At 41.5% G+C, this 27,940-nt stretch overlaps 2 protein-coding genes, 1 long non-coding RNA gene and 1 pseudogene across 3 annotated transcripts in view; all 4 read right to left on the bottom strand.

The window, feature by feature from the left end:
- dnajc1 (DnaJ (Hsp40) homolog, subfamily C, member 1) overlaps positions 1–27,940 on the bottom strand; it is a 274,202-nt gene that overhangs the window by 161,148 nt on the left and 85,114 nt on the right. The window lies entirely within an intron of this gene.
- On the bottom strand, positions 1,861–11,006 carry LOC145547942 (uncharacterized; annotated as a pseudogene).
- Positions 13,121–14,014, bottom strand: LOC145548132 (uncharacterized). The gene is made up of 2 exons (XR_014084427.1): positions 13,768–14,014; positions 13,121–13,363 (listed from the first exon to the last, which is right to left on the bottom strand). It is a non-coding gene; the product is annotated as an uncharacterized LOC145548132 (long non-coding RNA).
- On the bottom strand, positions 18,909–21,607 carry LOC145548026 (tripartite motif-containing protein 16-like). The gene has a single exon (XM_081598461.1). It carries the CDS (start codon positions 20,807–20,809, stop codon positions 19,151–19,153), a length of 1,659 nt encoding a protein of 552 aa, XP_081454587.1. The 5' UTR covers positions 20,810–21,607; the 3' UTR covers positions 18,909–19,150.

Genomic DNA, 27,940 nt, shown 5'->3' with positions numbered 1-27,940 from the left:
TGGAGAAAGTTTGTAAGAGTTCTGATAAACCCGTTTGTAAATTTCTTATTCATTATATTAGTTCCTTCAATTGAAATTGAGTCATGAAGGTTTAAATCGTTTGGATGTTTGGTTTGTGCTCAACAGAGCAAACTATGAGGAGCAGCTTTAACAATCATTTCAAATTCTTTTTGAGATATCTCTATGTTATTGTTGTTCATAAAGTGTTCATAAGTCTACCACTCACCATTGCTGTCAAGTAACTGATTCATCAAATTAATATTATTCTCAACCCACTTATGAAGAAACAATGATTAGTTTTCATGTATTCTATAAGCTTTGCTCCATAAGATGCAGTAATGAGGAGAGTAGTTGTGTTTATATATAAGATTCCAACATGGCAGAACCTGCTGAGGGAATTTAGCTCATTTGACTGGAAGTTTTCCAACTGAGAAACGACAACGCAATAAAAAATGTAGACGCCCCAGTTTACTGAACAGATGATATGGGAAAATATTAAACATTGAATTTTCTTTTTTTTTTTTAGAAATCTTTTAATCCAATTAATTTTTAACATTTGATTAAAGACAGTAAAAGTCAAAACATTCAAACCTCCTTCAGCTAAAGAGTTTGGAAGAACAGATTGTTTTATTTTTCCATATAAACCTGAAGAGAATTTGATCCAGATCAGAACAGAGCGATTTACTAACATCAAGTGATGCGAAAAGATACGACGCCCTTGATATTCCTTCTGCTTTGCTTAATAGTATTTTACCATAAATGGTTAAATCCCTAGCTAACCAACTGTTGCATGTCTTTTTAACAGATTCACAAACAGGAGGTAAATTACCCATGTTACTGTGGTCAGTGGAGATTTTAATTCCTAAGTAAGTTACGGTGTTTTTTACAGGGATGTTACACGTTTCAGTAACAGCGGTTGTATATAAGGGAAGGATTTCACATTTTTTTACATTGAGTTTCACCCTGAAATGCTAGAGAATTTAGCTACAACAGACAAAGCTACAGGAATTTCACTAGCATCTTTTAAAAACACTGTAGTATCGTCAGCAAGTTGGGACATTTTAAGTTCTCGATCAAATATTTTAATTCCCTCAAATGAGCTCTGTCTGATTAAATAGTTTAAAATTTGGCCAACAAGCAGAAAAATGTAAGGGGAGGCCGGACATCCCTGACGAACCCCTTTATTGGTATTAAATCGGCTAGATGTGCCATAGAGAAGTTGTATAGAACTGTTATTATCTCTATAAAGTGTCTTAAAGGCTTTAATGAAAAAGTGACCAAAGTTAAAAAAGGACAATGTGTCAAAAATGAAGTTGTGACTAACTGTATCAAAGGCCTTTTGATCATCTACAAACAGAATAATTGGATCACCAGGGATAAGATCTTTGTAATCAACTAAGTCCAACACTAATCGAATATTATCAGAAATGTTGCGTCCAGGCATGAAGCCGTTTTGAGATTCATGTAAAATATCATTTAAACCATTTTTCAGCCTTTTGGCTAAAACGGAGGCCAAAATGTTATAGTCATTATTTAATAGAGTGACGCCACGCCAATTATCTATTATTAAATGATCTTTATTTGGTTTAGGGATCAAGGTGATAAGACCCTGTTTCATTGACGGGGGCAGTTCTTCATTGTTGATGGATTCATTATAAACTGCGAGAAGAAATTCTGAAGTTTCAGTTGAGAATTTCTGATCAAATCTCTGCTTTAAATATCTTAAATATAAATGATAAACTACATCAGGATGAGTGTCGTGGTGATTGTTTTCCACACCAAACATCCAATAAAAGTCCCACCAAGCCACCACTAAGGCTCTGGGGTCACGTTTCTCTACAGTTTCTACAAATAAACTCCATAATTAATACAAAAAATATTAATTTAAGAATAAACTAACAAAATTCAAGTGGATAAAGAATAAATAGCTCCAACACTAAGTACTAAAGGCCACTCATCTATAGATAATAACTAATTGACTTGATGTTTGTTTGCATTGACAGATTAACTGATCAGTTTAATAGAAGCTTAAATATAATATTTCTGCAGCAGAAATCAGATTATTCTCTATGAAGGAGAAGCCAAACATCAGAACTCACAATTTATAATTAACAGAAAACTTTCCACATTTCTCTGTAATCAGTTTGTTTTATTGAAGAAAGTCAGAGAGAGAAAAGTAGACATTTATTTTCCTGATCTGCAGTGAAAGATTATCAGTTTGAATTTGATGTTGGTTTCAGTTTTTTCTTTGGATCTTAAAGAAAATGGAAGTTCAGTTCACTTGAATCTAAACTGATTTAAACAACAACATCTGTTCTCCACCAGAGGAAGAGAAACAAGAACATTCAATTTCATCAATGCAAATATTAAAGCCAAACTATTGGTGACCAGAAAAGTTTAGATTTTCATGTGGAGAAACATGTAAGTGCTATAAAAGAATGAAATGAAAACATCAGCAGTGAAAAACTTTATGGTTCCTGGAACTCAGAGAGCAACATTTAAACCAGAAAAATAAAGAAGAACATTGGAATAATGAACCCTGACCAACAATCAGAGAGAAAATCTATTTGGGTTTACAGAACTCTGCAGAACCTCCAATGTTCCAAACCCAAACTCCAGCCAGTAGCGGCTCAGTGAATCTGGTCTGGACTCTGTGGATCAGAGTCATGGATTCAGAGACGCTGTAGAAGGACAGAATACCTGCTCTGTGGTCCAGGTACACTCCGACTCTGGAGGAAACTGGACCTGAGATGGAGGTCCAGATGTTGTTGTGACCAAATTTAGAACTTTCACAATTTAAAGCCCAAGATTTGTCATTACATCCAAATCTACATTCATTCCCTCTTCCTGATCTGCTGATATTCTTGTATGCTACTGCTACATTAACCCATGACCCGCTCCACTCCACCTCCCAGTAACAACGTCCAGTCAGACTCTCTTTACTCAGAACCTGACACCAATCAGTGAATCTTTCTGGATGTCTTGGATAAGACTGAGGTTGATTCATCACTGTCACCTTCCTGTTCCCCTCTGATAGAACCAGCATTGTGTGAGCTGTGTTTGGATCCAGGTTGATTTCACATGAATACTTTAAGAATCCATCTCTGGTCTTTGGTTCTGGTTCTGACAGTAGAACATCCACCTCAGTGACCATCAGTGAGATGTTTGTCCATGAGTCTCTCAGGACGTCCTGTAGTTTGTCTCTGAGCTCTGACACAGCTGCTGTCACGTCCTCAAAGTGTCTCAGAGGACGGATGTTGATGCTGGATGAGGGTGTCGACTCCCTGAGTGCTGGCAGTGAGGGGTAGTTGAGGAGAAACTGGTTGTGATCCTCTGTGTGTGAGAGCTGCTCCAGCTCAGCGTCTTTCCTCTTCAGCTCACTGATCTCCTGCTCCAGCTTCTCCTGAACATCTTTGACTCGACTCACTTCAGTTTCCTGCTGGGATCTGATCTGCTGCTTCACATCAGAGCTTCTTTTCTGGAGGAGACGGATCAGCTCAGTGAAGATCTTCTCACTGTCCTCCACTGTTTTATCAGCAGAGTGATTGATGGCCTCCACCTCCTGTTGAAGCAGCTTCACATCTTTCTCTCTGTCCTGGATTCTCTGCTGGATGTTTCCTCGTCTCTCCTCCAGCTCTCTCTGCCTCTCAGTCCTTTCTGCTGCAGCTGACACTGTGTTGTGGCCTTTATGGTCATCCATTAAACAGATAATACAGATACACTTCTGATCAGTGCGGCAGAACATCTTCATCACCTCATCATGCTTAGAGCAGATGTTCTCCTGGAGGTTCTTGGACGGCTCCACCAGCTTGTGTTTCTTTAAAGGAGCCACATCATAATGAGGCTGAAGGTGTTTCTCACAGTAAGAGGCCAGACAGAATAAACAGGACTTGATGGCTTTCAGTTTTCTTCCAGTGCAGAAATCACAGGCCACATCTTCAGGTCCAGCATAGCAGTGATCAGCAGGAGCAGCTTGGAGTCCAGTCTTCTTCAGCTGCTCCACTAAAGCTGCTAGCATGATGTTTTTCTCTAGAACAGGCCTCGGTATGAAGGTTTTCCTGCACTGAGGGCAGCTCTGGATTCGTTTTTGACCCTCTTCATCCCAGTGTCTTTTAATACAGATCATACAGTAGCTGTGTCCACAGGGAATCGTCACCGGATCCTTCAGTAGATCCAAACAGATCGAACAGGACAAAGTTTCTTGGTCCATCTGATTCTGCTCCATTTCTGCTCTCAGTCACAGCGACTGTGTGAGTTTCATTTCCTGAGAACAGAAACTGTGTTGAGCTCTGATCTACCAATCACGTGTCAGTGCAGGGAGGCTGCAGCCAATCAGCTTTCAGCTTCAGCAGCTGTTGTTCCTCCCAGTTTCAAGATGCGTTTAAGAGCAGGAAGAAGAGCAGGAATATCAGGCTCAGGGAAAATGTGGAAGAGGGTTAACAGAATGAATGGTGTAAGAACAGACTCTGGTTGTTCCTGTTTTAATTAGTGATGTAACAGCAGCAGGAAGCAGTGAAGAAAAAGCAACAGTGTTAGAGCTGATATTTTCCAAAATACATACATGCAGAAAAGGATAAATGAAAGTTGAACCTTTTTACTCTGAATCTGATGATTCCTCATCTACGTATCAAAGAGGATTTAGGAAGTGGAGGAATTATGAACCCTGGACTTTGTTTACATTGGTTTAAAACAAAAGAAGCTCAGGATAATAGAGTGAATAGCAGCAGTTTGTCTAGATGTAGCAAAGCTCCATGACATGAAGCAGAAAGAAACATTAATAATCAAACTGCTCAGAGAGGAGCTGAACACAGATTTAGATCAGGAAGCTGAGGGAGCAGAACTGGGAATCTAACCTTTGTCTCCTCATTTATAATCAATGGTTAAATATTTACAGAGTTTATTCTCTTATGTTCACCTTGAACCTTAAAATAAAACCTGTAACTTCACAGGGATCAAATGTTTAGTCTAACTTTACATATTTTAAACATAAATCATAAACTAAACCAGGATAAGTACTAAAGGCCACTCATCTATAGATAATAACTAATTGACTTGATGTATAATGGGTCTGAGGTCGTGTTGCTACTATTGTACTGTAGGTGGCGGTATGCACCTTAAAGTTGCTTGATAATAGAAAAGAAGAAGAAGAAAAAGTTTTTTTTTTACAAAACGTTTATTTACAATGATTTAACAATAAACTGTTGCATAATAATCAGGTCAATGAAAACCAAATAAAAACAATAAATATTTACATTAGCAGCTTGTTATAATTTAGTTCTCCCTGATTAGAAATAGTGCACAGTACATCGTTTAAACCCCATATCTGTTTAAAACCCCAATCATAAGTTAAGGCTGAGTTAAAATGCCAGTAAGCGCTTCTAGGTAAAATATTTTTGATAAAAACACTACCTAAAACCAACGAGTGATCTGTAAAAGCCACCGGTAAAATCTGGCATGTTTTAAACACATTAAAATTGTGTTTAAAACAATAAAACCGATCAAGACAGGCTAAAGAGATTCTATTTTCTTTAATGTGGGACCATGTACTGCCTGGAGCCTGCATGCATCCTGCTCCATACATCCACCAGGCCGTGAGATGAGACCAGCTGCCGCAGAGCATGTTGGGCTGGCTGCTGGATGCATGATTACGGTCTAAAAACTCGTTTTTCAGTGCAGTTAAAATCCCCACCTATAAAAACAAAGTCCTCAGACCCACAATCACCCAACCGTTCCCCAATTTTTTCATAAAAACGCTTTTTCTCTGCATTGGTGATAGGAGCATAAATATTAATAAAAACTATAGTAAAACAATCAAACTTTGTCTTAACTAAAAGACAAAGTTTTTAGTTAAGACAAAGTTTTTATGAAAGCGTTTTCATAAAAACGCTTTTTCTCTGCATTGGTGATAGGAGCATAAATATTAATAAAAACTATAGTAAAACAATCAAACTTTGTCTTAACTAAAAGACACCTCCCCTGAATAACATGTTCAATTTCTATAGAGTTTGGGGTGAACGCTCTGGAAAAGAGGAAGCCCAACCCTGCACTCTGGGAGGTGCCGTGACCTAAAATGACCCCCCCCCCCTCCACTCTATGACCCAGTCTGTCTCTATTAAATGATCGCTGTGTGTTTCTTGCAGGTAAATTACGTCAAATTTCTTTTGGTTCAACATTTGATAAATTAAAGCTCGTTTTCCAGCCTCCCTCGCCCCGTTAAGATTTAAAGATGCTATTTTAAAAGAATCCATATTGGGTAAGAAGCTAAAAACAAAATACAAGAAGACTATAAATGATGCTAAAAATCTATTGTGCATCATTTAACTCGAAAGTTGTTTTCTAACTTGAGTCACTTTTTTCTTTAGTCTAAAAATTACTGTATCTGTCAAACCTGAAAGTTCTTTGCTCCTAATATAGTATCTTGCTGAGTAGAGAAACGTTTTTAAATTAGGAAAAATGCTTCCAATTTTTACTCCTTTCACCCCTTTACTATCCTCTAAAAATGGTTTAAAAGCCTCTACAGGGTATCTAGGTTGTTTGCTGCTATTTTGAGATACAGAAACCTCGCTGATGTCAGAAACCCAACTCTCAGCGTTGCTACTGTCTGACAGCTCTTTCCTCTCTGCAGCCAGCTTGCTGGCCTGTTTACTGGCCTGCAGAGCAGCCATCACATTCCTCCTTTTGCTTCGCCTCTTTAACGGGGCTGAAGCCTCCAGTTTCATCGCCTCCTCTGTTTCACCTGTCTCTCCAGCCACTCTAGCTCCAAAAATCAACTCTGCACTGTTCTGTTCCTCCACCTGCAACCTCTCCTTTCTCTCCCTGATCTCCACACACTATATGATCCTCATCGCCCCTCACCTCCACCTGCTGCTCTCCCTGCACACCATCCCTCTCAACCACTTCACACTCACCACCACCATTCACCCCATCACCACACAACACTGTGCTCTCATCCTTTCCTGCACCTACATTAATTTTCACACTTTTGTCACTTTCCACTACCGACACCTCAAACGTACCTTCCGCCTGCTCCTCTGCAGCGGGCTCCCCCGCTACCACCGCGGGTTCCTCCGCCGCGGCCGCCGCGGGATCCTCCGCTGCTCCAGCATCAGCAGGTGGGCTCCCCAGCAGCGGGCTGCTGCTTTGCACTCGGCGGGGCCGGCCTGGCCCTGTCGGGACACATTTTAATAATGTGCCCCTCCTGACCGCCACCAAAACACTTCATGTTAGAGGACGTGGCAAACAGGATGTAATCAAAATCATCTACTCTAACATGAAATCGGAGGTTGAGTTTCTCATCCCTCCGATTCAATATCATAAACAGTTGTCTCCTATGGGAGACAACATGTTTTAAAAACGGTGAATTGCACCCAGAGGGTACTTTTTTCACCGGTGAAACTACCTTACCGTGTCGAGAGAGCTCTTTGATCAAAAACTCGTCACTAATGAAAGGAGGTACATTCGATAAGGTGACCTTAGTTGAAGGCAAGGTGAGCGGCGTTACTTGTAAAAACAGGCCGTTGACAGAAACGCCTACCTCTACCAGATGTTGAGCCTGCTCCACTTTCTCCACGAACAAGACGACAGCTCCACTCATGCGAGCTGCCGACTTGATGGACCCATGTCCAATCACCTCTCCCTCAGCCAAGCAAGCTTCCTCCACGCTACACGGAGAACCGGCGCCCACCTTGACGCCGTTCTTCCGCGTTAGCGTGGACAAAGCCCAACCACCACGGCGTCGTCAGACGCCGGCCAGCTAGGCACGCCAGACGGCCAGCTAGGCACGCCAGACGGCCACACCCAAACCCAAACATAAACCCCTAAAAACGTGAAAAAACTAACACAAAATCACAACTAAACAATTAACATAAACACCTAGTGAAAAAACAGTAAGAAAAAAGTCAAAGATAGAAAAGATACAATCGCTCGCACTTTCGCTCGTCTTCCGCTCTCCACTCACCCTCATCTCACACGAAGAAGAAGTAGAAGAAGAAAAGTGACGCCATAATGCAGAAGTATATCAAACCTCAGACAAACAAATAATGGCAGATGTAGTGAAACTCGATGCTTTTTTCAAGTCATTTCTGCCTTTTGAGTCGACAGGCAGGAAAATCCTCTGTGGATCATCATCAGGTCTGAGAGATTATTTATGGGAAACAACAATAAGCCCAAATCTTCCTCAGCCAGATGGAGAGTGAGGGACTCTACCTCTCACTGGATGTAAATGTGATTAAATGCAGTCAGGCAGCATTTAATCGTACAAAACCAGTGAGAGACGACTTTAAAGAAAAAGAGAAAATCAGCCTTCAGAAAGATGCTAAAAATAAAAATTAGCATGAAAAGGTGCTTAAATGTAAATACAGCAGCTACTGCATGACATTGTCATCATGCCATAGAACTGCCTTTACTTATTGATTATTGGTTTGACTATCATTCTGTGTCATTATGATGTTTACAACCAGTTTACTTTAGTGCAGACAAACGTGTTAGTTCAGCTTCATTCAGCCGAACATGAGGTTGGCTGCAGCCTGCAGGCCTTGATCCATTTATTCCAGACTCTGTTTGGGTTTTGGAAATGTTCCTCCTGATAAGGGGCGTGGACTTCTGGACAAATAGCGACCGTCGATTGGTCAGTTCCTGACAAACCGCCTAGAATGACTGACAGATTACGTCCACAGACTAAAACTTACTAAAACATAAACGCTTCTCTCCTGCTCTGTATTACCTGCAATTGAACACTAGGTGGCGGCATTTACAAAGACCTAGAGATTTTATTTGGCCAATCATTTCCGGTTTGTTGACTGTTTGTTCTCAAATGTTAGATTTATCAGTAGCTTTTGTCTCTACAGAATATTAAAATGTCTCTTTTTACAAAACAAAGTTTATAAATCTGTGAGATTCTGGAAGAACATTCAGGGATTAGAAAGGAAAGTGAATCCTGACAGTCGGATTAATTTATGGAAAAGACTTTCTGTCTTGTTTCAGTATTTTAATCATTTTATTTATATGTTTAAAAACCAAATATCTGGTTTTATCTCTACGTCAGAGTTTCTGCCTGTAATAAAACGACTCAGACTCATTTGACTTCAGATTATATGAATTCATTTTTTTTCTTCTGTTTTCATTCATTACAGTCTTTTCAGAGTTTTTACAGAGAATCTGAGGCTTCATGAAGGTTTTCAGGTTAACAGTCTAATAACAGCTTCAGAGAGAAAAATGTTCATTTCAAACACGAAACAAGTGAAACTTTAAAACCATTTTAACACATCTCTATTTCTCTGATTGATAAATCACTTTGCAGACAAAAGAAAATCTCAGGGAGAAAATTTATTTGGGTTTACAGAACTCTGCAGAACCTCGAGTCCAGGAAAACCAAACTCCAGCCAGTAGCGGCTCAGTGAATCTGGTCTGGACTCTGTGGATCAGAGTCATGGATTCAGAGACGCTGTAGAAGGACAGAATACCTGCTCTGTGATCCAGGTACACTCCGACTCTGGAGGAAACTGGACCTGAGATGGAGGTCCAGATGTTGTTGTGACCAAATTTAGAACTTTTACAATCTAAAGCCCAAGATTTGTCATTACATCCAAATTTACATTCAGTCCCGCCTTCTGCTCTGCTGATGTTCTTGTATGCTACTGCTACATTAACCAATGGCCCGCTCCTCTCAACCTCCCAGTAAAAACGTCCAGTCAGACTCTCTTTACTCAGAACCTGAAACCAAACAGTGAATCTGTCTGGATGACTTGGATAAGACTGAGGTTGATTCATCACTGTCACCTTCCTGTTCCCCTCTGATACAACCAGATATCTGTTTGCTGTGTTTGGATCCAGGTTGATTTTACATGAACACTTTAAGAATCCAGCTCTGGTCTTTGGTTCTGGTCCTGATTCTGGTTCTGACAGTAGAACATCCACCTCAGTGACCATCAGTGAGATGTTTGTCCATGAGTCTCTCAGGACGTCCTGTAGTTTGTCTCTGAGCTCTGACACAGCTGCTGTCACGTCCTCAAAGTGTCTCAGAGGACGGATGTTGATGCTGGATGAGTGTGTCGACTCCCTGAGTGCTGGCAGTGAGGGGTAGTTGAGGAGAAACTGGTTGTGATCCTCTGTGTGTGAGAGCTGCTCCAGCTCAGCGTCTTTCCTCTTCAGCTCACTGATCTCCTGCTCCAGCTTCTCCTGAACATCTTTGACTCGACTCACTTCAGTTTCCTGCTGGGATCTGATCTGCTGCTTCACATCAGAGCTTCTTTTCTGGAGGAGACGGATCAGCTCAGTGAAGATCTTCTCACTGTCCTCCACTGTTTTATCAGCAGAGTGATTGATGGCCTCCACCTCCTGTTGAAGCAGCTTCACATCTTTCTCTCTGTCCTGGATTCTCTGCTGGATGTTTCCTCGTCTCTCCTCCAGCTCTCTCTGCCTCTCAGTCCTTTCTGCTGCAGCTGACACTGTGTTGTGACCTTGATGGTTATCTAGTAAACAGAGACTACAGATACACTTCTGATCAGTGCGGCAGAATATCTTCATCACCTCATCATGCTTAGAGCAGATGTTCTCCTGGAGGTTCTTGGACGGCTCCACCAGCTTGTGTTTCTTAAATGTAGCTGAATCATAATGAGGCTGAAGGTGTTTCTCACAGTAAGAGGCCAGACAGACTAAACAGGACTTGATGGCTTTCAGTTTTCTTCCAGTACAGAAATCACAGGCCACATCTTCAGGCCCAGCATAGCAGTGATCAGCAGGAGCAGCTTGTAGTCCAGTCTTCTTCAGCTGCTCCACTAAAGCTGCTAGCATGATGTTTTTCTCTAGAACAGGCCTCGGTATGAAGGTTTTCCTGCACTGAGGGCAGCTCTGGATTCGTTTTTGATCCTCTTCATCCCAGTGTCTTTTAATACAGTTCATACAGTAGCTGTGTCCACAGGGAATCGTCACCGGATCCTTCAGTAGATCCAAACAGATCGAACAGGAGAAAGTTTCTCGGTCCATCTGATTCTGCTCCATTTCTGCTCTCAGTCACAGTGACTGTGTGAGTTTTATTTCCTGAGAACAGAAACTGGGTTGAGCTTTGATCTACCAATCACGTGTCAGTGCAGAGAGGCTTCAGCCAATCAGCTTTCAGCTCCAGCAGACATTGGTTTCTCCCAGTTTCAACGTTTCTTGAAGAGCAGGAATATCAGGCTCAGGGAAAATGTGGAAGAGGGTTAACAGAATGAATGGTGTAAGAACAGACTCTGGTTGTTCCTGTTTTAATTAGTGATGTAACAGCAGCAGGAAGCAGTGAAGAAAAAGCAACAGTGTTAGAGCTGATATTTTCCAAAATACATACATGCAGAAAAGGATAAATGAAAGTTGAACCTTTTTACTCTGAATCTGATGATTCCTCATCTACGTATCAAAGAGGATTTAGGAAGTGGAGGAATTATGAACCCTGGACTTTGTTTACATTGGTTTAAAACAAAAGAAGCTCAGGATAATAGAGTGAATAGCAGCAGTTTGTCTAGATGTAGCAAAGCTCCATGACATGAAGCAGAAAGAAACATTAATAATCAAACTGCTCAGAGAGGAGCTGAACACAGATTTAGATCAGGAAGCTGAGGGAGCAGAACTGGGAATCTAACCTTTGTCTCCTCATTTATAATCAATGGTTAAATATTTACAGAGTTTATTCTCTTATGTTCACCTTGAACCTTAAAATAAAACCTGTAACTTCACAGGGATCAAATGTTTAGTCTAACTTTAGATATTTAAACATAAATCATAAACTAAACCAGGATAAGTACTAAAGGCCACTCATCTATAGATAATAACTAATTGACTTGATGTATAATGGGTGTGAGGTCGTGTTGCTACTCATGTACTGTAGGTGGCGGTATGCACCTTAAAGTTGCTTGATAATAGAAAAGAAGAAGAAAACTGACGTCATATATAAGCTACGCTGAAGCTGTAAAAAGTGTGAAGGAGCAGAAAAAAGAGTGATTGAACAAAGAGATCAAACTATTCAGCAACCCAAAATACTACCAGAAGATAAGGTCTCGTACTCAGTGGAAAATCTGGTTTTATTCATAGCTTATGTCATCAACTGTACTGATCAAGCTAAGCACAAAACCGAGAAGATTAAAATAATAGTGAATGGAGCTGAAAACTTCTTGGGATTTAAGAAAGGTACATGGGAAGAAATAAATAAAAAACTAGGTGGATAAGAAGTTGGAAGCAACAAGTGAAAGTGGTTTATGTTAATACTTCAATGGAACGCTAGGAGCCTGTTAGCCAATGGTCAGGAATTTAAGGGATATATTGATGAACTTGAAGTCCAACCAGATATAATTTGTGTACAAGAAACTTGTTTAAAACTAACCTTAGATTTTGTGATTGGAGGATATGTTAGTATAAGAAGAGATAAAGAGGGAGGTGGTTGCAGAATATTTATTAAACAAGGGGTACAATATCAGGTTATAGGAAAAGAACTAGAATTTATAGTAATTGAGGTATGGGTGCAGGAAAGTAAATTTAAAATACATTCATATAATCCATGTAAATCATTAACGGTTGAAGTAATGGAGGAATTATTAGATCATTTGGAAGGGAGAGTAATTTGTTGTGGGGATTTCAATGCAAAACGTGCAACTGTGGGGAAACAGTAATGATAAAAATGGACAGGTTATAGAAGGAGTGATGGAAACGAAAAATGTAGTTTGTATTAATGAGAGAAGGGTACAAGAATGAATTTAAGAACAGGGATGGAATCAAGTTTAGATCTAACAATAGTATCAAATGATATAGCTGGTATCTGTGAATGGTCGGTTGATAAAGAAACAACGGTAGGTAGTGATCATTATCCTATAACTACAAGGGTAGGAATTATTGGAAATAAGTATAAAAATAGAGGGAAAGATTGAACTTTAATAAGGCAGATTGGAGTAAGTTTAGATACTTGTGTGAAATATATTTAGAAAAGGTAGATTTTAATATAAATATAAACAAAGTGTGGCGGGAGCAGTGTGTTAAGAATTGGAAACTTAAATTTAAAAGCACTATTTTAATAAAGATAAAATTGGTTTCAATGACTACTAAAAACTTACCTTTAAGGCACACAGACCCGCTACAGACGAGGCTTTAGACAATCTCACAATTCAACAATTTTATTTATTCCACAATTGTTTAATCAAAAATACTAATCTAAAATCACTCACACCTTAAAAATCAGTTATGGCTCAACTCAGACACGGGAGTGAAATTCGGGGTAGTGTCCTAAAAGAAAAGAAACACAGCAAACGAAACAAAGCAAAACAAAAGAAAATCGTGCACCAAACCAGAAGTAGTACCACCACCCGGAAAGTCCACCACCAACACCACGAGCTGGCCGTTCCTGTTAAAATAGAAGAAACATTCAAATTACAAATACAATTATACAGTTCAGTCCACAACAACTCAAGCAGCAATAGTCCGAATTAAAAGTCTGTCCTGGGAGGAACCGATCCGCTGTAGCAGACGCCACTCAAAGCGGCACTAGAAGAATAGTCCGAGCTGGTCACCAATCAGCCCAAATCAGCCACACTGGACGAGTGATAGGAGCCGCTTTACGCCGATCCAAACGGCGGGCAGGAAGCCAGCAAACAGGACGACAGGTAGGCAGCCGACAGATGATCCAGATGACAGGTGGACAACCAGAACAGCAGGCAAACAGCCGGTCAAGGACAAACAGCAGCGGCTATCACAAATAAATGTTAGAAATGGAATCTAAAAACATGCAAACTCCAGCACTTCACTTACCACTGAGCTCTTTATGTAGTGCCTCAAACAGGAAGGAGGAAACGTGGAGCTTGTACAGGCGGCCTGGATATACAACAAAAGCTGAGCTAAAGCTAAGCTAACAAATGTCAGGTGTGGGAAGATTCTTACCAGAGGGACGATTGATCGGCGATCAGAGTGTCGTTAAGCGCATTGGTTGAGCACGCGCATTAATTGGCAGCTGTTATACAGAAAATGTAAATGAATCACAAGTAATAAGCTTGATGGAGAGAGATGAAGCCTGCTTTACCCAGCGTGCAGCACCAACAAACGCAGAGGTCTGAACCGGAAGGAAAACAACGTCATGTCACCAGATGAGGGAGGCCCTTTATATACAGGCAGCCAGCGAGCGCCACAATCAATTAGATTCAGGCACTTGTGTGGTGCGTTCATGAGGCATCCTGACGTCCAGGAGGCATCCTGACCAGATGCCCGAGCCACCTCAACTGGCTCTTCTCGACGTGGAGGAGCAGCGGCTCTACTCTGAGTCCCTCCCGGATGACCGAGCTTCTCTCTCTAAGGGAGAGCCCAGCCACCCTGCGGAGGAAACCCATTTCGGCCGCTTGTACCCGTGATCTCGTTCTTTCGGTCGTGACCCAAAGCTCATGACCATAGATGAGGGTGGGAACGTAGATCGACCGGTAAATCGAGAGCTTCGCTTTTTGGCTCAGCTCTCTCTTCACCACGACGGACCGGTACAGCGCCCGCTTCACAGTAGACGCTGCCCCAATCCGCCTGTCGATCTCCCGCTCCATTCTTCCCTCATTCGTGAACAAGATCCCCAGATACTTAAACTCCTCCACTTGAGGCAGGACGACCCCCCTGACCCGGAGAAGGCACTCTACCCTTTTCCGGCTTAAGACCATGGCCTCGGATTTGGAGGCACTGAGCCTCATCCCGGCCGCTTCACACTCGGCTGCGAACCGCTCCAGTGAGAGCCGCAGATCATGTTCCGATGAAGCCAACAGGACCACATCATCCGCAAAAAGCAGAGATGCGATCCTAAGGCCACCAAAACGGATCCCCTCAACACCTCGGCTGCGCCTAGAAATTCTGTCCATAAAAGTAATGAACAGAATCGGTGACAAAGGGCAGCCTTGGCGGAGTCCAACTCGCACTGGAAACGAGCCCGACTTACTGCCTGCAATGCGGACCAGACTCTGACACCGGTCATACAGGGACCTGACAGCCCGTATCAAAGGGCCCGGTACCCCATACTCCCGGAGTACCCCCACAGGGCCTCCCGAGGGACACGGTCGAACGCCTTCTCCAAGTCCACAAAACACATGTAGACTGGTTGGGCGAACTCCCATGCACCCTCCAGGACCCCGCTGAGGGTGTAGAGCTGGTCCAGTGTTCCACGACCAGGACGAAAACCACACTGCTCTTCCTGAATCCGAGGTTCGACTATCCGACGGACCCTCCTCTCCAGGACCCCTGAATAGACCTTACCAGGGAGGCTTAAGAGTGTGATCCCCCTGTAATTGGAGCACACCCTCCGGTCCCCCTTTTTAAACAGGGGGACCACCACCCCAGTCTGCCAGTCCAGGGGAACTGCCCCCGATGTCCATGCGATATTGCAGAGTCGCGTAAGCCAACACAACCCTGCAACATCCAGAGCCTTAAGGAACTCCGGGCGGATCTCATCCACCCCGGGGCCCTGCCACCGAGGAGCTTTTTGACCACCTCGGCGACCTCGTCCCCAGAGATTGGAGAGCCCAACCCAGAGTCCCCATGCTCAGCTTCCTCAACAGAAGGCATGTTGGTGGGATTGAGGAGGTCTTCGAAGTATTCCGCCCACCGGCCCACAACGTCCCGAGTTGAGGTCAGCAGCGCACCATCCCCACTATAAACAGTGTTGGTGCTGCACTGCTTCCCCCTCCTGAGACGCCAGATGGTGGACCAGAATCACCTCGAAGCCGTACGGAAGTCTGTCTCCATGGCCTCTCCAAACTCCTCCCACGCCCGAGTTTTTGCCTCAGCGACAACCCGAGCCGCATGCCGTTTCGCCCGCCGGTACCCATCAGCTGCTTCTGGAGTCCCACAGGCCAAAAAGGCCCGGTAGGACTCCTTCTTCAGCTTGACAGCATCCCTCACCGAAGGTGTCCACCAACGGGTTCGAGGGTTGCCGCCGCGACAGGCACCAACAACCTTGCGGCCGCAGCTCCGATAGGCCGCCTCGGCAATGGAGGTACGGAACATGGTCCACTCAGACTCAATGTCCCCCACCTCCCCCGGAACGTGTTCGAAGTTCTGCCGGAGTTGAGAGTTGAAGCTCCGTCTCACAGGGGACTCCGCCAGACGTTCCCAGCAGACCCTCACTCCACGTTTGGGCCTGCCAGGTCTGACCGGCTTCCTCCCCCACCACCGGAGCCAACTTGTCACCAGGTAGTGGTCAGTGGACAGCTCCGCACCTCTCTTCACCTGAGTGTCCAAGACATACGGCCGCAAATCCGATGAGACGATGACAAAGTCAATCATCGAACTGCGGCCTAGGGCGTCCTGGTGCCAAGTGCACATATGGACGCCCTTATGCCTGAACATGGTGTTCGTGATGGACAATCCGTGACGAGCACAGAAGTCCAACAACAGAACACCGCTTGGGTTCAGATCGGGGGGGCCGTTCCTCCCAACCACGCCTCTCCAGGTCTCACTGTCATTGCCCACGTGAGCGTTGAAGTCTCCCAGTAGAACAAGGGAGTCCCCATGAGGGGTACTCTCCAGTACCCCCTCTAAGGACTCCAAGAAGGGTGGGTAATCTGAACTGCCATTTGGCCCGTAAGCACAAACAACAGTCAGAACCCGGCCCCCACCCGTAGGCGGAGGGAGGCTACCCTCTCGTTCACCGGGGTGAACCTTAACGTACAGGCGCCCAAATGGGGGGCAACAAGTATGCCCACTCCAGCCCGGAGCCTCTCACCGTGGGCAACTCCAGAGTGGAAGTACGTCCAGCCCCTCTCAAGGAGACTGGTTCCAGAACCAGAGCCATGCATCGAGGTGAGGCCGACTATTTCTAGCCGGAACCTCTGAGCCTCGCACACTAGCTCCGGCTCCATCCCCACCAGAGAGGTGACGTTCCACGTCCCAAGAGCCAGCTTCTGCAGCCGAGGATCAGACCGCCAGGGTCCCCTCCCTTGGCTGCTGCCCATAGCACAATGCACCCGACCCCTTTGGCCCATCGGACAGGTGGTGAGCCCATCGGAAGGGGGACCCACGTCTCCTCTTCGGGCTGAGCCCGGCCGGGCTCCGTGGGTAAAAGCCCGGCCACCAGGCGCTCGCCATCGTGCCCCACCTCCAGGCCTGGCTCCAGAGTGGGGCCCCGGTGACCCGCGTCCGGGCGAGGGAAAACGAAGTCCAAAGTTTGTTTTCATCATAGGGGTCTTCGGGCTGCGCTTTGTCTGGTTCCTCACCTAGGACCTGTCTGCCTTGGGTGACCCTACCAGGGGCATAAAGCCCCAGACAGCATAGCTCCTAGGATCATTGGGACACTCAAACCCCTCCACCACGATAAGGTGGCAGCCCAAGGAGAGGAAAAACTAAAACTTACTAAAACATAAACGCTTCTCTCCTGCTCTGTATGACCTGCAGTTGGACACTAGGTGGCGGCATTTACAAAGACATAGAGATTTTATTTGGCCAATCATTTCCGGTTTGTTGACCGTTTGTTCTCAAATGTTAGATTTATCAGTAGCTTTAGTCTCTACAGATGTCAGGTTGTTTCCAAACGCAGGAAGAGAAACCGGAAGTGGATCCAGGGTTTTATAATCCAGGTGCAGAGAGGACAGAAACATTGAATCTGCCTCCAGCAGGAATGATGATGGATTTGTGTTCAGTTACTGTAAACTCTGAACCTGCTGCCAGTTTATATTAAAGGGTCAATTCACCCAAACAAACCATTAAGCTGAGCAGTTTTTCCTTAAAGGAAGAAAAGATGAAAACTTTAATCTGAGGTAACTACAAACTAAAATAAGGATTTTTGATTGAAAACATTAAACATTCTTACATTAACTCTTGTAAGATTTGTTTTGTGTCCAGCAGTGATAATCTATTTCACACAAAATTAATTAATAAAAATGTTTGTTTTTAATTTTCACTATGTAAAAATCTGAGTTTAACAACATAAAACAATAAAATTACAGATTAATACGATTAAAATGAAAATGTAACAACTTTTTAAACACCAGAGTAAATAAGTCACAGAATGATTCTGATTTCATTACCAACACTAAGAAAATATACAGTAATAAACAGTTTTATAGTAAAAAACTAAAATGTTTAGTTTCATATCTCATAACTGAGGGAACAAACACTGAGATCTGGAACCAACTGATTTCAGGTCGTGTTGTTTTTCATGTCTTTGGCATAAACTTCATAAATATATGTTTAAATGGAGCTGACTTTGTTTTCTGCCTGAATTCAGGAGCAGAAATATTCAACTTTCTGAGCTGAACGTACGCAGCCTGTTGTTCCCACTGACTCGCCTCAGGCTGCAGGAGGAAACGTTTCAACGCAGCTGTGAGGCGTTCAGGTGCTCATGACAGACTGTGGGAAACTCCAGCATTTAAGACTTCATTATAAAGCACAGATCACCAAATGCCAGGTGGAAAACAGATCAAATGAGCTCAACATCTTCATTACTTTTGCTTTTTAGTGAGTGAAAAATGAAGCAGAGTGATTAATTTAAAGACTATAATGAGGAAATCTGCATTAAACTTTACAGCTGTGATTCCAAAGTGAAGTCAGGATATAATAAAATGTTTTTAATGTTTTATTGGAGCAAAATTTGAAACTTGGATCTAAATTACAGGAACCTGGAAAACCAGGATGAAACCTGGATGATCCATCAGAGCAAAGATTGTTTTCATTCTGCAAAATACAAACTTGTGAACAGAATATTAAAATGTCTCTTTTTACAAAACAAAGTTTATAAATCTGTGAGATTCTGGAAGAACATTCAGGGATTAGAAAGGAAAGTGAATCCTGACAGTCGGATTAATTTATGGAAAAGACTTTCTGTCTTGTTTCAGTATTTTAATCATTTTATTTGTTTAAAAACCAAATATCTGGTTTTATCTCTACGTCAGAGTTTCTGCCTGTAATAAAACGACTCAGACTCATTTGACTTCAGATTATATGAATTCATTTATTTTCTTCTGTTTTCATTCATTACAGTCTTTTCAGAGTTTTTACAGAGAATCTGAGGCTTCATGAAGGTTTTCAGGTTAACAGTCTAATAACAGCTTCAGAGAGAAAAATGTTCATTTCAAACACGAAACAAGTGAAACTTTAAGACCATTTTAACACATCTCTATTTCTCTGATTGATAAATCACTTTGTAGACAAAAGAAAATATCAGGGAGAAAATTTATTTGGGTTTACAGAACTCTGCAGAACTTTCTTTACAAACCAAAACTCCAGCCAGTAGCGGCTCAGTGAATCTGGTCTGGACTCTGTGGATCAGAGTCATGGATTCAGAGACGCTGTAGAAGGACAGAATACCTGCTCTGTGGTCCAGGTACACTCCGACTCTGGAGGAAACTGGACCTGAGACGGAGGTCCAGATGTTGTTGTGACCAAATTCAGAACTTTTACAATTTAAAGCCCAAGATTTGTCATTATATCCAAATATACATTCATTCCCTCTTCCTGATCTGCTGATATTCTTGTATGCTACTGCTACATCAACCCATGACCCGCTCCTCTCCACCTCCCAGTAACAACGTCCAGTCAGACTCTCTTTACTCAGAACCTGAAACCTATAAGTGAATCTGTCTGGATGACTTGGATAAGACTGACGTTGATTCGTCACTGTAACCTTCCTGTTCTCCTCTGATAGAACCAGCATTGTGTGAGCTGTGTTTGGATCCAGGTTGATTTCGCATGAATATTTTAAGAATCCAGCTCTGGTCTTTGGTTCTGGTTCTGACAGTAGAACATCCACCTCAGTGACCATCAGTGAGATGTTTGTCCATGAGTCTCTCAGGACGTCCTGTAGTTTGTCTCTGAGCTCTGACACAGCTGCTGTCACGTCCTCAAAGTGTCTCAGAGGACGGATGTTGATGCTGGACGAGTGTGTCGACTCCCTGAGTGCTGGCAGTGAGGGGTAGTTGAGGAGAAACTGGTTGTGATCCTCTGTGTGTGAGAGCTGCTCCAGCTCAGCGTCTTTCCTCTTCAGCTCACTGATCTCCTGCTCCAGCTTCTCCTGAACATCTTTGACTCGACTCACTTCAGTTTCCTGCTGGGATCTGATCTGCTGCTTCACATCAGAGCTTCTTTTCTGGAGGAGACGGATCAGCTCAGTGAAGATCTTCTCACTGTCCTCCACTGTTTTATCAGCAGAGTGATTGATGGCCTCCACCTCCTGTTGAAGCAGCTTCACATCTTTCTCTCTGTCCTGGATTCTCTGCTGGATGTTTCCTCGTCTCTCCTCCAGCTCTCTCTGCCTCTCAGTCCTTTCTGCTGCAGCTGACACTGTGTCATGGCCTTTATGGTCATCTAGTAAACAGAGACTACAGATACACTTCTGATCAGTGCGGCAGAATATCTTCATCACCTCATCATGCGTAGAGCAGATGTTCTCCTGGAGGTTCTTGGACGGCTCCACCAGCTTGTGTTTCTTTAAAGGAACCACATCATAATGAGGCTGAAGGTGTTTCTCACAGTAAGAGGCCAGACAGAATAAACAGGACTTGATGGCTTTCAGTTTTCTTCCAGTACAGAAATCACAGGCCACATCTTCAGGTCCAGCATAGCAGTGATCAGCAGGAGCAGCTTGGAGTCCAGTCTTCTTCAGCTGCTCCACTAAAGCTGCTAGCATGGTGCTCTTCTTTAAAACAGGCCTCGGTGTGAATGTCTCTCTGCATTGAGGGCAGTGGCAGCTTTTCTTCTCCTCACCTTCATCCCAGAAGCTTTTAATACAGTTCATACAGTAGCTGTGTCCACAGGGAATCGTCACCGGATCCTTCAGTAGATCCAAACAGATCGAACAGGACAAAGTTTCTCGGTCCATCTGATTCTGCTCCATTTCTGCTCTCAGTCACAGCGACTGTGTGAGTTTCATTTCCTGAGAACAGAAACTGGGTTGAGCTCTGATCTACCAATCACGTGTCAGTGCAGAGAGGCTGCAGCCAATCAGCTTTCAGCTTCAGCAGCTGTTGTTCCTCCCAGTTTCAACGTTTGTTGAAGAGCAGGAATATCAGGCTACTAAACTGCATTTGTGTCTCCATTAAAACAGGGAGGAGTCCTTAGTGTTAACACAGCGGCTGCAGCAGTTTGTGTGGATCTTTGAAAGGAGTCTGTGCAAATCAAATCCTCACAACCTGCTGAATTTTATAGATATTTAGCAGATATTTAGTATTTTTCAAAGATCACACTTCTTTTTCCAGATCTGGGGGTTTAGTCTTCTAAAGCATGTTAATGTTCATCCTAATATATGTTAGCCTGACTGGAAAACATGGAAATCTGCAGCACCTTGTTGCTCTTCTTGTTCCTGTTACAGGTGTGTCAGAGCTGTGTTTCTGTTTTAGGTCTTCAGAGGAGGAAATGAGGAGATCTGTGGTCAGAGAGGAGCTGAACACAGATTTAAATCTGCAGAAGCCTGAGGGAGGGTGATCAGGGTTTTACAGCCTGCAGAATAAGGAACAGAACTGGAAACAACCCGTCTTGTAACAACCGTAATTGTGTAGTGTCTCTTTAAGAGAGCACGAGTTATTGCTAGTGATGTCATAAGTATGCGCCACTGCTTCTCTGTTGAGCGAAACCTGCTGCAGATAGATGCTTTTTTTTTTATTCGTATATAAGAATAACAGTGACAAAAACTCACAACATTTCAAAACAATCAAATATTATAGATCACAACTCCTAATGTTAACAAATCACATTGATTTCAAAGGCTCAAGAAAGAAACAACAACAAAAAACCAAAACAAAACCCGTTAGGGGGCTACAAACTAAAATCTTTCATTAACTCATACAATTTAACTGCATCTTTTTTAGACAACTCCTAAAAAAGGAGAGTTCATTTTTAAGAGCATTGATTGAGATGGAGCATTTTGCATAACGACATTTATGGATATAATATTTTGTTGTAATAATCAGAACATTGACTAAAAACTCCAGATTTTTATCTTTAATGAATAAGCCGAATTGAATGTTTTGTAAGGAAACAAAATCCAAATTTATTGTCTTAGAAGACAGAAAGTTACAAAGTTGATCCCATAAGTTTAATACTTCTTTACATCCATAAAACAAATGTTTAGTTGTTTCCAAATGAGTTGTACAAAAACCACAATTCTCTACATTAAAATTAAATCTCACTTTTAAGAATTCATTTGAAGGATATATGTTATTTATAATTTTAAAATGTAGTTCTTTATGTTTGGGAGGAATTGGAAATTTCAAATAATTTGTCCTTATTTTGACTCTCATAGATTTGTTAAAATTTTGTAAGAGCTTTTTGTTCTTTCTGGGTACATGTTATTTATTGAATACTGGTTCAAAAACTTGTTATTGCATTTATTATCTCTAATCTCCACATACTCAATTTGAATCTTGTGGAGTCTTGGAATACAGAAATTAGATAAATTGTTCTTAACTGACAATAAAAGGACATCAGAGATGCTACGTAATACTTTCTTATGATTTGTTAGTGAACAGTCAGTTCCATATTTTCTGTTAAATTCCTCCAAACTGAGAATTTCACCATTTCCATCCAATAAGTGAGTAATTGACCAGATCTGTTTATTCCACCAGTCATTCATGAATATAGATTTTCTACATAGAATGGCTCTGTTGTTCCACAGTGGGACATTATGGGGCTGAAGTTGTGTTTAAACATCAACTTCCACTGTAACAGAACCTGTTGATGGAAAGCAGAGATTTTTAGGGGGAGTTTAGATAATTTAAAATCACATTTCAATAACAACTCAATACCTCCAACTTCCTGAAATACGAACGATGGAACAACAAACCAAATTTACCGTTTTTTAAAAGGGACTGAAGCCATCTCATTTTTAAAGTCCCATTCATAATTTCAAAATCGATGCCTTAATACCACCTTCCTCATAATCCTTTAACAAATCTCTTTTTCTGATGTAATGGTGTTTGTTTTTCCAAATGAAGTTAAAGTTTATTCTGTTAATCTGTTTTATGAGATTTGGAGGGACGGCTAAGGAATATGCAGGATACGTCAGCCTGGATAAGGACTCAGTTTTTGTTAATAATGTTCTACCAAACAACGTCAAATCTCTCTGAAGCCAATTATTTAAGGTTTTGCCACATTTATCAATGTTGTCTTGTACATTTTTTCTTACACTAGTAGCTTGACATTTAGTAATCCACATTCCTAAATATTTAATTTCATTTTTAACAGGAATATCGGAAATTGAAGAATCAGAACAGTTATGGATACTCATAATTTCACATTTATTTATGTTTAGCTGCAGCCCTGAGGCTTGAGAGAACAACTTTATTTCCTTTAAAGCTAGAGGAATTTGTTCTTTATTTTTTAGGAAGAGGGTTGCATCATCTGCAAATTGATTAATGATTATTTTCTGGTTATTAATTTCCAAACCTTTTATATTAGAGTTATTGTTATTGCTAGTAATTCCGTGACTACAGCACGGAGACGGCCCTTGTAAAAGTGTTCAATGACATCCATATAAATACAGACTGTGGGAGAACCACAGTGCTGGTTCTGTTGGACCTCAGTGCAGCTTTCGACACTGTTGACCACGACATTTTACTGAATCGACTGGAGAGTTGGGTCGGACTCTCCGGTCCAGTGCTCAACTGGTTTGAATCTTACATAAAGAACAGAGATTTCTTTGTTTCAATCGGACACTTCTCATCAGAGAGGTCAAAGGTCACATGTGGGGTACCCCAAGGTTCAATCCTAGGACCCCTTCTTTTCAATATTTATATTCTGCCACTGGCTAAGGTTATAACAGGACATAGGATTAGCTACCACAATTATGCGGATGATACACAGCTCTACATCACGATGTCACCAGGTGACCTTTGACCCCATCCAGTCACTGAATAGATGCTTAGAACAGATCAATGTGTGGATGTGCCAAAACTTTCTCCAGCTGAACAGAAACAAAACTGAAGTTATTATCTTTGGCGAACTAGAATCAATGCACAGCTTCAGTTATTACAACTGAAAACCAGCGATCAGCCCGAAACCTGGGAGTAGTGATGGACTCTGACCTGAACCTTCAGAGCCACATTAAGACGGTCACAAAGTCGGCCTTCTATCACCTGAAGAACATCTCAAGGATTAGAGGACTGATGTCTCAGCACGATCTAGAGAAACTCATCTTTAGCCGCATTGATTACTGCAATAGCGTCTTCACAGGTCTGACTAATAAATCAATCAAACATCTGCAGCTGATCCAGATGCTGCTGCTCGGGTTCTCACTAAAACCAGGAAGATAGAGACATAACACCAGTTTTAAAGTCCCTACACTGGCTCCCTGCAGCTCAGAGAATAGACTTTAAAATATTGATGTTAGTTTATAAATCACTGAACGGTTTAGCACCACAATACCTTAAAGATCTGTTATTACTGTACCAACCATCTAGACCCCTCAGATCTTCTGGTTCTGGTCTGCTCTGCATCCGCAGAACCAGAACCAGACGAGGAGAAGCAGCATTCAGTTTCTACGCACCACAGATTTGGAACAAACTTCCAGAAAACTGTAAAAAAGCTGAAACACTGAGAGCCTTTAAATCTCAACTTAAAACCCACCTGTTTAGAGTTGCTTATGGCTAAATTAGGGTTAGAGTGCCGGTTTTGATGTCTTCCATGTTTTTATGTCTTTAATGTTTTTAATTTTTTTTTCTTTCTTTTCGACGTTTTAAATATGTAATGTTTTTTTTTTTTTTTTTTTTTTATTTTGTTTTTTTTTTTTTTTTAAATCTCTCTCTTTCTCACTGATTATTTCTGTTTTTATTTTAAGTAAAGCACTTTGAAATGCCTTGCTGCTGAAATGTGCTATACAAATAAAATTTGATTGATTGATTGATATGATATGATGTGGGTAGAGGGTTTATTCATTAAATTATACAAATTGGGGATTAAAGGAAAAATATATGAATGGATTAAAGACTTTCTAACAAACAGGAAATTACAGGTAAAAATTGGAGAGGTAGTTTCAGGTAAATATGTAGTGGAAAATGGTACGCCACAGGGAGCATTATAAGTCCTTTACTGTTTTCTGTGATGATTAATGACATATTTAAAAATATTGGAAGGGATGTGGGATGCTCACTCTTTGCAGATGATGGAGCCGTATGGAAAAGAGGGAAGAATATGGAGTTTATAGGGAAAAAGATACAAAAGGTCATTGTTGATATAGAGCTGTGGGCATTGCAATGGGGATTTAAATTCTCAGTGGATAAAACGAAAGTAATTGTTTTTTCTCCAAAAAAAAAATAAACAAGGTAATAGAATTAAAGTTATATAATCAAAAAATTGAACAGGTAAAGAGTATAAAATTTCTGGGGTTGTGGTTTGATGAGAAATTAAAGTGGAGTATCCACATCCAAAAGATTGTAGATAAATGTAAGAACAAATTGAATATATTAAGATGTTTGGCTGGTAATGATTGGGGGGCAGACAGACGAGCGTTAAAACAGATTAATACAGGGACGATAAGATCGGACCTTGATTTTGGATGTTTAGTTTACAGGTCAGCAGCTAAAACTCATCTGGATAAATTAGACAGTATTCAACACCAAGCATTAAGATTATGTACGGGAGCTTTCAAAACAACGCCAACAACAGCATTAGAAGTAGAAATGGGAGAAACGCCACTAGATCTGAGGAGATTTAATTAGGAATTAATTATTGGTTAAATTTGATGGGGCATAAATGTGAACATCCAACCCGGGAAATTTTAAAATCATGCTGGGAAAAGGAAAAGAAAGAGATGAGGAGTTATGGATGGAAAATTGGAAAAGACGTTAAGGAATTTAAAATGGATACTGTAGAAATTAGTCAAATAGATCCAATATCAGTTATACCACCCTGGATGCTGCCAGAAACCAGTCGATTTGTCTTTAATGGTAAAGAAACAAGACAAATCAAACGGTATAGATACTCAGTGCAATCACATGTAAATGATTACTATAGTTATGTCCACATTTATACAGATGCATCAAAAATTGAAGGAAAAATAGGAATAGCATGTACAATTCCAGAATTCAATTTGAATATAGGGAAGCGAATTACGGATGGGCTGTCAATCTATACAGGTGAAATGTGAGCAATTCTATTGGCTTTACAATGGATTGAGGAAGTAAAACCAACGCAAGCAATAATTTGCTCTGATTCAAGCTCGGCTTTAACAAGCATAAAATATTATAATACGGATTGTAGGAGAGACATATTATTAGAAATATATCATGATTACAAAATATGGGGTTAGTAGTTACATTTGTGTGGGTTCCAGCACATATAGGGGTGGTAGGAAACGAGAAAGCCGATAAAATGGCAAAGAAGGCAATTCATAGTCCCATCAGTTTTACAGTTAAGACGAGTAAGTCTGAAGGGAAAAGTAAAGCTAAAGAAGAGCTGATGAAAATATGGCAAAGAAGGTGGGATGAAGGGGTAACAGGAAGATGGTTTATAAGATTCAGAAGGTTGTAGGGAGGACAAGAAAAGGAAGAAGAAACAGGAAGGAGGATAGAATAACAACAAGATTAAGGTTTGGTCATACAGGGCTTAATTATTCACTTTTCAATATCCAGAAGCATAAAACTGGAAAGTGTGAGTATTGTGAAAAGTTTGAAACAATAGAACATGTTTTTTTTAGAGTGTTATAAATATGAAGAAGATAGAAGATATATGTTGAGAGAATGTGAAGAGATTAAAGAAAGGTTCAATTTAACAGAATTTTTGAGGAGAGAATTGGGAAGCAAACATGTTCAAATAATTATTCGATTTCTTAAAAAAACAAGGTTATTTCATAGAATTTGATTAGGGCAGGATGGTAGAGAATGTGTTAAGAAGAACAAAGAGTGGTGTAAAAAACTATATGCAATAAGGGTAATATAAGTAGGTATGTATGTGTGAGTGTTAGATTAGTCAGAAGCATAAAGTAAGGATTATGTATGAAGTGAAAGTTTATAGATCATCACGAGCCACAATCCATACCAGTAAGAGGCGGTGATGCTACTGAAAGTTTGTTGCCAACCGCCAATAAAAACCAACAAGAAGAAGAAGAAGAAGAAGAAAAGTGACGCCATAATGCAGAAGTATATCAAACCTCAGACAAACAAATAATGGCAGATGTAGTGAAACTCGATGCTTTTTTCAAGTCATTTCTGCCTTTTGAGTCGACAGGCAGGAAAATCCTCTGTGGATCATCATCAGGTCTGAGAGATTATTTATGGGAAACAACAATAAGCCCAAATCTTCCTCAGCCAGATGGAGAGTGAGGGACTCTACCTCTCCCTGGATGTAAATGTGATTAAATGCAGTCAGGCAGCATTTAATCGTACAAAACCAGTGAGAGACGACTTTAAAGAAAAAGAGAAAATCAGCCTTCAGAAAGATGCTAAAAATAAAACTTAGCATGAAAAGGTGCTTAAATGTAAATACAGCAGCTACTGCATGACATTGTCATCATGCCATAGAACTGCCTTTACTTATTGATTATTGGTTTGACTATCATTCTGTGTCATTATGATGTTTACAACCAGTTTACTTTAGTGCAGACAAACGTGTTAGTTCAGCTTCATTCAGCCGAACATGAGGTTGGCTGCAGCCTGCAGGCCTTGATCCATTTATTCCAGACTCTGTTTGGGTTTTGGAAATGTTCCTCCTGATAAGGGGCGTGGACTTCTGGACAAATAGCGACCGTCGATTGGTCAGTTCCTGACAAACCGCCTAGAATGACTGACAGATTACGTCCACAGACTAAAACTTACTAAAACATAAACGCTTCTCTCCTGCTCTGTATTACCTGCAGTTGGACACTAGGTGGCGGCATTTACAAAGACATAGAGATTTTATTTGGCCAATCATTTCCGGTTTGTTGACTGTTCTCAAATGTTAGATTTATCAGTAGCTTTAGTCTCTACAGATGTCAGGTTGTTTCCAAACGCAGGAAGAGAAACCGGAAGTGGATCCAGGGTTTTATAATCCAGGT

This window comes from Poecilia reticulata, chromosome 17 (assembly GCF_904066995.2).
Source record: "Poecilia reticulata chromosome 17, P_reticulata-male-v2, whole genome shotgun sequence".
Taxonomy (NCBI): Eukaryota; Metazoa; Chordata; class Actinopteri; order Cyprinodontiformes; family Poeciliidae; genus Poecilia; species Poecilia reticulata.
Note: the sequence above shows the minus strand (reverse complement) of the source record. Positions and strands in the feature narration are given on the sequence as shown.

What these genes read in the sequence shown, in the direction of transcription:
- LOC145548026 (XM_081598461.1), bottom strand. Translation starts at nt 20,809, where the DNA reads ATGGAGCAGAATCAGATGGACCGAGAAACTTTGTCCTGTTCGATCTGT.